Source organism: Chrysoperla carnea, chromosome 2 (assembly GCF_905475395.1).
Source record: "Chrysoperla carnea chromosome 2, inChrCarn1.1, whole genome shotgun sequence".
Classification (NCBI taxonomy): Eukaryota; Metazoa; Arthropoda; class Insecta; order Neuroptera; family Chrysopidae; genus Chrysoperla; species Chrysoperla carnea.
This window is the reverse complement of record NC_058338.1, coordinates 81914095-81926276: the sequence shown is the minus strand read 5'-3', so window position 1 is coordinate 81926276 and position 12182 is coordinate 81914095. Positions and strand designations below refer to the sequence as shown.

Below are 12182 nucleotides of genomic sequence, written 5' to 3'. Positions count from 1 at the left end.
TTTAACTGTCAAGATGTAATCTGGTGTATCGATTCAATGAAAAATTTGTGTACAAAAACACAGACATCATTCACTTGGAGCCCGGAAATGTCAAAGAAAAATAAAATAAATCTCTTATTGGATAAATATTTTTAGTTATTATCATGCAAATTATCTCTTGGAAAATGTGCTCCGACCGTTTACACTGGGAACTTATAGAAGAGTCGACCTAATTGGCAAAAAAGGTAAACGGATTTTACTGACGCGGCTGTTCAAATCGTCGTCAGTATAATATGTTTACTTATACGTTTACTTACCTTTATTCGATCTTTGCAACGGACTTCTGTGTTCATTTTATAATTTTGAACTACTTTATTGCCCCAGAGGACGCGTATCAACAATCAAACACAAATTTTATTGACGATTTTTATTAATATCATCCATGTAATAGGACATCAGATCAAAATATTTCCCAAAGTTAAAGTTTGGACGATAAATATTTAGTTTGCCATTTTTGTGGTAAAATCTGAAATTCTTGGCCAAAAATAGCATGGTTTCCGGAATAGGTGACAGAATATGTTAATCTGACATCAGATTCGTAATCAGCGACCAAAAATATCTCCTAGATAACAGTTTGGGTGATAAAAACTTAGTTTCGGGCCAAAAATAGCACAGTTTTTGGAATACGTGACAGAATTAGTGTATTCTTACATTGGGTCCGATTCAGCGACCAAAAATACCTACTTGATGACAATTTTAAGCCAAAATAAGCATTTCGAAAAAAATTGGGCTACAAATGTCCCCTGCTGGAGCCATATGCCCTCTTATGACTAGGTTAAGTTGGCTAAATGTTCCTTGGGATCCAACTAACACGTTACAAAAAGTTTTGTTAAAATCAATGCTGTTTCTCAACTTTTCCTATGCATTCTGGCTTATTAGTTGTACTATAAGGCATTATGTTATTTTCAAAAATGTATTTTAATTTTTAGAAGAAAGAGAACCAGCAACATCAAGTGTACCTCGTCCACGATTTCGCAAACGTGATAAAGTATTATTTTATGGACGAAAAATGTTACGTAAAGTACGTTCAATATCGGGTGAAGTACCTGGTACACAAGGACGTAAACGGCGTATAGTTATGAAATTTGCTCGTAAATTGTTGCAATTGAAAAAAGATAGTACACCAGTTCAATTGAAAGTATTGGAACCACCTGCTGAATTTTTAGAAGAAGATTTAACAAATGACGAACGTGTACCGCCTGATGCATTGTACATGTTACAGAGTATACGTGTATTTGGACATTTTGAGAAACCAGTTTTTTTGAAATTATGTAAACATACGGAAATTTTAAATTTACCAGCTGGATCGTATTTATTTAAGATAGGTATGATATTTAAATATTTTTTATTTCATCCGACATTATTGAATCTTTTTAGATGATATAGTAAATCTTGTTACCCTTATTACTGTAAGAACTTATACGCTACACTTTTAATTCTACTTGTAACATTTGACAATGAAGTTTTAGCCCAGAGCTGGTAGACATTTTTGGATAGGTGTTTGAGGCATTCTGAAAATTTGTCTGATACCTCTTCCATAATTTCCTAATACAAAAATGCAAACCTGGTTGAAGGATAGCGATGTCTTTAGAATCCCATATTATCAAACATAAAATTTTTTGTTGCAAAAAATATCTTTGAGGCAACTTGTATTTTTTTAAGTAAACTTAAATATTGAAAAATGAAGAAAATAAACAAGCCAGACCATTTGCGAGGGATTTTAACCCTCAAAATGCATGCAGAACTACTTTTCTTGTAATTTTCTTGATCATCTGACAAGTAGAACATCTCATTAAAATGGCCTGTCTTTTTTAGAATATTTATTTTTAATACTTAATAATATTCTATAAAATTTTCAACTTGCCTCAAACTTACTTAAAGTACTTTTGAAAGCATCTTGCAGGGTTAAAATCTCTCGCAAATGACCTGGCTTTATTTTCTTCATTTATAATATTTATGTTTACTTTTTTAAAAAAATTACAAGTTATCTCAAAGATATTTTTGGAGACAAAAAGTTGTATATGTTTGATAATGAGTTCTAAAGATACCGCTACTCTTCAGCAGTATTAGGATATTTTGGGAGAGGATGAGATTATTAATGCCTCAAACTACTGTTTACAAAATATAATTTCTGCTGAACTGCTGTTTACAAAAAATAAAACAGGAGATGGCGCAAAGAGCCTCCGTCAAAAATACTTTACATTATTAGTTAGGGTGCCAATTATGTCACCATCATATGGAAAACTTTTTTATTATTTGTTTTATGAAAAAGAAATTTTTTTAATAAAAAGTCTTGAATAGTCTAAACCGCAATACAGTGGAACCCCGGTAAAACGGCCCTTGCCTTATCCGGCGCCCCCTGTAATCCGACGTATCTATTATTATTGTATACATAATGAAGTATAATTTATACTTCAGAGTATAACATATAGAATCTTATCATTGTATTTGTGATTTGTCGGATAACAAGGTATTCTTTTGTACAAAATTATGGACTATAGGGATAGGCAATACTCCGACGAATTCGATAGTTCGACACTACCTTGCAAAATATTTTCCGGATTATCGGGATTCCATTGTATGAAATAATCAAATATTAATTTTTTGTGTTCGTATACAAGATTTGTCTAAAAATGTAAATTTTGTTCAAGAGTAAAGTACAATCTCATTTAAAATTAAATTCGCTTTATTGGAACATTATTGGAACGATAGCTTGGCGAATAAACGGCATATTTTCCATTTTTTGATAACAATTAAATTTTCATCTCGATATATTTAATAATTATTTATTTATTTTCTCGGGTAAAGGTTAGGCGTACAATTAATTTTTACAATAGCAAAATTAATGATCGCAAAAAATAGCCCACTTATCTGAAAGAAAAAAAAATTATGCAAATTTTCTTGAAAGTAAACAAACTCAAGGTTTGTTTGTTTGTGTATTTAAAAGTTAAACTTCCGTATTTGTAATGAGTGATTGATGTATTATCATACTTATTATATCAGAACTATATCTCTGTTAGTATTATTATTTGTAAATCATTTTTTTAACATAAACTTTCACTTGAATTTTAAAATAAATCTAGTATACATTTCTGACACTAGATTAATCTTTTTTTTTTTCAAAATTTTCTTTAGTTTAATTTATTTTTTTACACACACTCGCGGAAGTCGTTTGAATTTTTATAGATTATAAAAGTATAGGAGTATAATTTTATGTTTACTATTTACAATATATATTAAGATGAAAATAAGATATTTTAAAAATTTGTACGTTTTATTAAATTTTCTGCCTGTATTACCTTGATATTGCTTTTCTCTAGAAATAAGCTATGAAATGCTTAAATGAGGGCCCCAATCAATTTTGAGTTTTGAGACCGAAAAAATCAAGGAATTTAATTTAGGGAAATTCAAGCTTTTAATGTTTTTTTGATTTAATTACCTTTGAAAATTATTTATTTCTATTCATATCACAATTTTTTTTTTAATTTCATTTTTTTTTTAATTTTATCGATTAACGCTTAAAAACATACCAAGAAATTCAAAACTTTTTTATTTCTGTGCTTGGAGTATATCAAGTAAATCAGGCTCAGAAACCCTAATTTCCTTAGTTCAGTTTACGAGTAAAAATGAAGTCGAAAATCTCTCAAAAATATAAGGCTGCCTATAGAATTTCGGACGATATCATAGAAAATACTTGACCTATGGTCAAATAAACCCGATTTTTGTGTTTTTTTGTGTCAAAACTTCTTTGCATTCCGAATTTTAACAAAACCTAAAAGTTTTTTGTGATATTTTCAAAAAAATTAATTACCTTCCTTTTCTATCTCCTTTTAACGTAAAATATAAAAAAAAAGGGATCATTTTTAGAGATTAGACCAAAAGCGATTTCTCGGTTATATTTAAGGCAATTCCTGTGTTAAAGCCAAATGTACTAAATTTTGCTGATTTTTGGATCTTAAGTACTCTAGAAAATTTAATTTTATGCAAGTTTACCGATTAATCACACAAAAAATGGTTGCAGATAAAATCGTAATGCCTTTCACGTTATTCTGGAACAATAGCAAACACTCCGCAGCCGTCTTGATTTTTTTTCAATATTTAGAACATTTTTTATATTATATTTCTCGTTTAAAAAAATATTTTGCCAACAGGTGATGCAGACGAGAATGTATATGTTATTCAAAATGGAAAAGTAAACGTATTTATCACAGGACCTGATGGTAGTTCAATTTGTTTAAAAGTTGTTAAAACTGGTGAATCAGTTACATCATTACTTAGTTTTACTGATGTCCTTACTGTAAGTAACCCCAAAATACTCTTAAAAAATAATCTCTATAAAATATCCAGCGTTTGGCGACCATTTTAATATACTGAAATCTATAAAAATTAATATATACTGAAATTCTAGGTTCAAGTTCATTTGACCTTGATCTTCAAATAAATTGAAAATTTACTTGGGCTTAAAAGTTATTAACATAGATGAATGACCTTTATTGTCCTTGATAACTTTTTCGATTAAATGCAATAATGTTATTCTATCTCTCACCTTTTAGGATCTAAATTGACTATTAAAGGAACCCGGAGAACTAGATCCAATCTGATGTCAGAACATGAGTTCCTCCATTAAATTCTGTAATTTTTGTTTTAGTTATTTTTTGATTGGTTAACTATAGAACGAGCTATTATTCATAATATATTAAAATGGTCCACCCTGTTTATAAAAATGGATAATGCTCGGCTTTAATTTTATACTCAATAATCAAATTATTATTTTATTTTAGGGGCATCCAAATCCTTACAAAACAGTATCGGCTCGTGCAGTTGTTGATTCAACTGTTGTCAGATTACCAATGCAAGCATTTCAAGATGTTTTTGAAGAGTATCCAGATATTTTTATACGTGTAATGCAAGTAATTATGGTTCGATTACAACGAGTTACATTTACTACTTTACATCAGTATCTTGGATTGAGCGCTGAATTAGTTAACCCTGTAAGTTTTCACCAACAAGCCTTAAACAATAAGGAAATTTGTACAAAAATTCATTTTAAAAAGTTCATGTTAGGGTAAACTAACCAATCTTTTTTTTGACCAGGCAAATGTTGTTCCAAATATATTTTAGTCCCCAGTATATCACGTAATTTTTTCAGTTATTACCACACCTTCCAAACTTTGTGGAAGGCTTCGTTTTGACAAGTCTACCATACTTTACTATTGTGAAGATTCTCAGATTATCGTTTTCTTTATAATTGATTATTTACGACCACTTTATTAAAATAATGTTTGTCCGAAAAATAGGAGGAAGGAACGATGTCTCATCTTTTCTGTCACTGCCCAGCTCTTACCACGAGGAGATGGACTCACTTGAGCCAGCCTTTCTTTGACGATCTCTCCGACCTGAAGTCCGTTGACGTCAAAGCACTTCTGTTCCTAAACAACTTCAAATGGTTCATGAAGTAGTGGCCGGGGATGGGACAACCCTTTTTTGGTATCACAACGGACACTATGGTCTAACTATGTGCCACCCCAAGACAGCCACTCTAACCTAACCTAACCTTACCACATGTCAAAAGCAGTTGAAATGATTACTGAAAAGATATAAAAAAAATACAAAACTACCGTAAAAGAAACACAAAAATTGCTATAAAAATTAAACTTTTAATTCTTTTTTTCTTAGGGTACTCATCGTCGTAAAATGTCACCTGTTATAACAAAAAATCGTGATTTTGATAATAATCAAGACAATCAACAATTTGAACAAAATAGTGAACATTTTCTACATACACATCCTGTGAATATACCACCAAATGGTAGTGGTGGACATCGTCGAACTCAATCAAATGTTGATACATATTATTCAACATCATCATCTGCAGGCACACATCAAGGTACACCAGATATGGTACCAGAATTTGAACAACGTTCTTCGTTTAGTGGGACAATACCTGATATACATCCAGGACATACACGGAAACGTATGTCTGAACAAATGGATGAAGAAACATTAGTTGAAATTGCTACGGAAGCATTTATACGTGAATTGCGTTTAGATGATCCGAGTATTATTCGTGGTAAAGTTGAAATTCGAGAAGTAGCTGCTGGTACACAATTAATGAAAGAAGAATCTAATAAAGTAAATAATTTTTTTTTTTCGAAATTATATTATTTAATTTGCTAACAAAAAGATGGCCTCGATGCTACCTTAATATCTGCCTCATTTATTGTCAGGAATTAGATCTGTAGCATGCTTGAAAAATTCGTCCGTCATTACAAATTTTGATGTCCAGCACTCCTGAGGAGACACGCAACCTTGAAGAAAACTACCTCAATATGAATTAAATTTTACTAACAAAAACTTTGTTTTTTTTCTTTTAAGCTAGTTAAACATTATAATTTCTTTTAATAGGATATAGCACTTATTTATTTAATATCTGGTTCATTAATTGTATCACAAAGAACAACTGATGGTGATGAAGTTCATATGTATTCGTCATACCCTGGTGAAATTGTTGGTGGATTAGCTGTACTTACTGGTGAACCATCATTTTTTACTATTAAAGCAAAAAGTTTTTCACGCATTGCACTTCTTTCCAAAAATACATTTTATGGGTAAGTTCTGTGAAATAAATATCTCGTTCAAATTTATTTAATAAGGTATCAGCAATTACCATAAGACATTGTAACGGGTGCGCCATTTTTTATATCGGTATGTAAAAATAAAAAAATAAGTGATTTTTGTACATGAGGTATTTTTATTCAATGTGGTCCTTTGCAATTTATTTGGACTAGTTTTTGAATACAACATCAATCAAATGGCCACTTATATTGATCACCAAAACAAAGTGTGTCCTTTTTACTGCGTTTTGGAACAAACAGTCAGTTTTGGACATGCAGTGGCGTTTGGTAGTGTGAAATGGGTCTCGCGGTCATCAAAATTTGCTCCAAAAAATTAGGTTCAGTGTTCTCCTTGACTACTTCAACCAGTTCATTGGAACGCCTTGGTCGTCATGAACGGTATGTTGACGATCTCTCATTGTCCCGTGCTCAACAAAATGATGAAATACTTTAGTCGGATGGTACCTGTCAGTATTTTCGTCGATATTCACGTTGATTTAACACAACTGGCCGATTATTTTCAATGTACAGCGTCATTTTTTCGGCGTGTTATTTCGGTATGGAGCGATTCATGGTTAATTTTGTACAGAATTGACTTTTCAAAAACATGTCTAATCAACTCAATTGCTTGATAAATGTCACAGTTATTCAATGTTTACATACCGACATAAAAGTTGGCGCACCATGTATATTAGGCAAATTAATGGGGAAGAAATAATTAGAGTAAATTTTCTTTCAGTGGGTTAAAAAATACGTTGTGTAAATAATAGTATATTTTTAATATTTTAGCCTAATGAGAGAGCAGCCAAAAATTGTTTTACACATAGCACATACAGTCGTCAAACGTTTATCACCATTTGTACGTCAAGTTGATTTTGCTTTAGATTGGGTTTTCTTAGAATCAGGTCGTGCTGTTTATCGGCAAGATGATGAAAGTGATTCAACATTTATTGTTTTATCGGGTCGTTTACGATCCGTTATTACACACAGTAATGGTAAAAAGGAATTGGTTGGTGAATATGGTAAAGGTGATTTAATTGGAATTGTAAGTACAACTTCTTATCAACCGCATTGGTTTAATATTTACATTTTTTCACAAATTATTTTGTTTAAGGTGGAAATGGTTACACAAACTAAAAGAAGTACTACTGTAATGGCTGTGCGTGATTCAGAATTAGCAAAATTACCAGAAGGCCTCTTTAATGCCATAAAGTTACGCTTTCCTATTGTAGTAACAAGACTGATTAATTTATTAGGACATAGAATTTTAGGTAATTAAATATGTAAATAATTATAAAAAAATATAAAATGTCTTACTAGAACAGGGATGGCGAACCAATGGCACGCGATACAATATTTTAGGCACGCCACCGATCACAAAGTTCACTATGAAGTAATATTTTGTTGATTTTGAAATAAATCACAAATCTGTCCAAATTTTAAAAATCCCCGAAATTTTTCGGGTACGGAACCCTAAACTCGAACTTGAAACATAGCTTAGAAAGAACACTCTCCATGAAATGACCTTTCATACGAAACAATAAAAATCAAAATCAGTTCATCCGTTTTGGCCACAGGCAGGCAGACACACAAACTTTTTAGTTTGGGGGTTAAAAAACGAACAAGAGTAAGCACAACAAGCCTTGGGCTCTAAGAGTGAAGTCAACCTCAACCTTCATTTTTCTCACCAGAACTCGTTGTATAATGGATTACTTAATGGCTTGAGCCGCAGGAACATACTTCAAAGATTTGTTGATTGCTTGAAAGAAATCAAACTGTTTCTACAAAATGAGGAAAAAATTGAACAATACAATAGTTTTTGGATGTTATGTGGCTTTTAATATTGTTGTTTTTGACAAACATATACCAACATTTCAATAAATTGAACATGAAGCTTCAAGGCACCAATAAAACAATTATCACCATGATAGTTCTCATTCGCACTTTTGACGCTAAACTGCATGCTTTCAGGACCGATATTATTACAAGAAACTACTATTAAAAGATATGAACGATAATTTTTACGATACGTCTGGCCTGATTAAACATTTCTTTAGAAAAAATGACACGTTGATACATAAAGGTTCACCAACCCTGTACTATAGATTCTAATGAGGTTATGAGATTCTGTCGAACCCAGCGACAATTTAGAATGCTCAGAGCTTCATCGGAATATTTTTCACGATGAATGTTTTTAAAATTTAAAAAACTTGAAGAACTATAAACTTATAAAACTTTATAAGTCTTTATAAAGTGAAAACTTTGATTCACCTCTCAATTGAACAATTCCTTCGGAATAAATCTTAAAAAATTTCTTCTTAAATTATTTTATTTTTATAGGGTCATGGCAAAAGCCAAGTATTACAACAATGCGTCGTAGTAGTGCGGCAGTTGATAGTCGACCAATGCAGTTAAATTTTTCCACAGTTGCGATTGTTGCGATTTCGGATGATGTTCCTTTAACTGCGTTTACCTATGAATTATACCATTCTTTATGTTCAATAGGTAAAAATTTATAACATTTCATAGAAAATTAATCCAATTGTCACATGATTTAACCAAATGGTATTTGTTTTAGGTCCGACATTACGCTTAACATCAGACGTAATTAAAAAAGTGCTTGGTTCAAGTATATTAGATCCAAATAATGAATATCGTTTGACGTCGTGGTTAGCACAACAAGAAGATCAACATAAAATATCGTTGTATCAATGTGATTTAACATTTTCTGCATGGACACAACGATGTATACGACAAGCTGATTGTATTTTAATTGTAGGACTTGGAGATAAAACTCCCATTTTAGGAAAAGTATGTATTTATTTTTAACCAGCCGACGCAAAAAGAGGGGTGATATAAGTTTAATCGATAAATGTGTATGTGTGTGTTTGTCTCTCTATATACAGACACACACACACATGTGGTATTGTAGCTCCTAAACGGATGAACCAATTTTTTTTTGTTTTTGTTTGAAATGTAACTTAATCGAGAGTGTTCTTAGCTATGCTTCAACAAAATTGGTTCAGTTTGGAGAGAGTTACAAGGAAAAAATCGCATTTATCGGGTGTTTTTCAAATTTAATAATTTAATATTTTAGATTGAAAAGGAAGTCGAAAGATTATCAATACGTACACAAAAAGAATTAGTATTATTGCATAAAGAAACTGGTGAAAAACCATCAAACACTGTTGCATGGTTAAATATGCGCTCATGGGTATCATCACATCATCATATTCAATGTCCGAAACGTATGTTCACTCGTCGATCACAATGTAGAATTGTATGTATACTTTTTATTTTTTTTAGGATAATTCATTGCATATTATAAATTATTTTTTAACTTCATGTGGCACTGTAGGACAAACACAGATCATGCGAGTATACTGAACAGGTTGGAAACTGTCACTCCCACTTGTGGAAATGATGCAGTTCCAGCCACTGTTCCGATTTACCGTTTTGTTCACAAATTAAGGGTAATCGTTCTTTTCCGTGAAGAATGGGATTGAGATGTACCTAACTTTTCACCCTCTCTCGGACCATGTATTTATACGGATGAGTCAAGGACTGGATATTTATCTGGTGTGGGGGTTTATGAGTCTACAATAAAGGAATCGATTCTTCTACGTCAATATGCCAGGGTTTTCAATCTGAACTATTCGCCACGATGAGAGTTGAACAGATCTGTAATACGAAAAGTTACAGTGGCGCAAATATTAGCATCTTCTCAGATAGTCAGACTTCGGCCCCTTGAGGCGTCAAGATTTCGAAGAACTAAATCGCGTGGGATTTAATAACACAGTCAGACTGATCTGCCACTCTGGCGTTAAAGGGAATGAAGAAGCGGATTCATTGGTACGAGAGAGGTCGTCACAAATGCGCCCTTTCACCTGCGCCTGTGATTATCAAATCAAAGAATGCCTACGACAAGTTTATCTTGAGTACTGGAACTATGCGCTGGGCATGCGACCCACCAAACTGCGTATAACCACGTCTGGGCCATTACACTGTGCTCCTCGCCTGAAACTTACAAGAGCATACACTGACACTGTCGACATCGACATCGTGAGGATCCATAACATGAGAATCTATGATGATCTCATTTATAGGGTCTGTATGGAGGACGATAAAACCTCCATACATGTTAATTTCATCTGCAGAAACCTGCGAAGCGTCAGTTTAAAATTTTTGGGTCCGAAATTTTGGATGTAGAAATTCTTAAAGAAATCTCGGCGGAGAAGCTGTGGACTTTTTGCTTAAAATACTTAAAATACGGGCTCGTTGCGGTACCTCTCAATGAGCTGTTTTGTAATTTCTAAAATCACATATCATCGTAATGTGAGAGTTATAATTTTGATTCAATCATGAAGAATGTAGAACAGGAGAAAGATCGCTATGTACTAAAGCATTAGCGTACCTGTCCCTAAAAATTTGTAGAATTTATAGTTCATTTTCAGCCACCAGTCGCGCTGTCAACAAGAAGTTGTATCTGTGAAGTTAGCTGTTGTTGTTAGCATAATGTACAAATTGATATATCATTTGAAATTAGCGCACAACAGACCGCTTTTATTGATACTACATGTTGATCGCAGCGCCTCACTTATTTTATACATATTTTGGGGACAATATTTTCTATAGCGATCGTTCTCCTGTTCTACATTCTTCATGGATTCAATAATGTCCGCAAAAACTAGACGTAACTTGGAAAAGAGTAAATTTCATCATCCGTCAAAGTATTTGGCATAAGATGTCTCAAATCACACGTCACCTTGACCAGTTATGAATACATTCTGGTGCCAATTAGATCAGGCTTGCCAAGCCCAGCCATTATAACTAGGCTTAACTGTAATGAATTATCTTGTATTATATAACATTTTTAAAACTGTACTCAAAATATTTTTCGTTGTTTAAGAATGAATTATATAGCAAAGTATTAATGTCAGAGCCGAATATACATTCAGACTTTTCTCGTCTTGCGCGATGGTTAACTGGAACATCAGTTGGTTTAGTATTAGGTGGTGGTGGAGCCCGGGGTGCAGCTCATGTTGGAATGATTAAAGCTATACAGGTAAACATTAATGAATCATTTAAATTAAATTTATATGATTGATTGAGGGATAAATTTTTTATTTAGGAAGCAGGAATTCCGATTGATATGGTAGCTGGGGTTAGTATTGGTGCATTTATGGGTGCACTATGGTGTTCAGAAAAGAATATCACCACAATGACACAAAAAGCACGTGAATGGTCAAAGGTAATTAGGAGTAGTTTAATAAAGAATCTTGTAATATTTATTTCTAACCAAGATATATTTTCGATACTATTAAAAATTGCCTCTAAAATCTAAAAATTGAGTTACTAGAAGCAGGCCCGTGCGCAGAGGTTATCCAAGAGAGGGGTTCGAACTTTTGTCCGCCATGTTAAATCATTAAGCCATTAAGACTGAATTAAGTGATATTCAGCTCATTAAGTGATATTCAGTCACTATTTTTCAAAAAGTTAATACTGCGAGCTACAGAAAAAAAACTTTTC

General features: G+C 32.5%; 1 protein-coding gene across 2 annotated transcripts in view; it reads left to right on the top strand.

Moving 5' to 3' along the window:
- Positions 1–12182, top strand: part of LOC123293965 (neuropathy target esterase sws) — a 37932-nt gene that overhangs the window by 1150 nt on the left and 24600 nt on the right. For both annotated transcript variants that reach the window (XM_044874977.1, XM_044874976.1), the window contains exons 3-14: positions 969–1364; positions 4191–4336; positions 4821–5030; positions 5716–6171; positions 6445–6647; positions 7443–7698; positions 7768–7924; positions 8994–9158; positions 9232–9464; positions 9751–9933; positions 11563–11718; positions 11785–11904. In XM_044874977.1, coding sequence (XP_044730912.1) covers positions 969–1364; positions 4191–4336; positions 4821–5030; positions 5716–6171; positions 6445–6647; positions 7443–7698; positions 7768–7924; positions 8994–9158; positions 9232–9464; positions 9751–9933; positions 11563–11718; positions 11785–11904 — 2681 coding nt within the window. The remainder of the gene's footprint in view (positions 1–968; positions 1365–4190; positions 4337–4820; positions 5031–5715; positions 6172–6444; positions 6648–7442; positions 7699–7767; positions 7925–8993; positions 9159–9231; positions 9465–9750; positions 9934–11562; positions 11719–11784; positions 11905–12182) is intronic.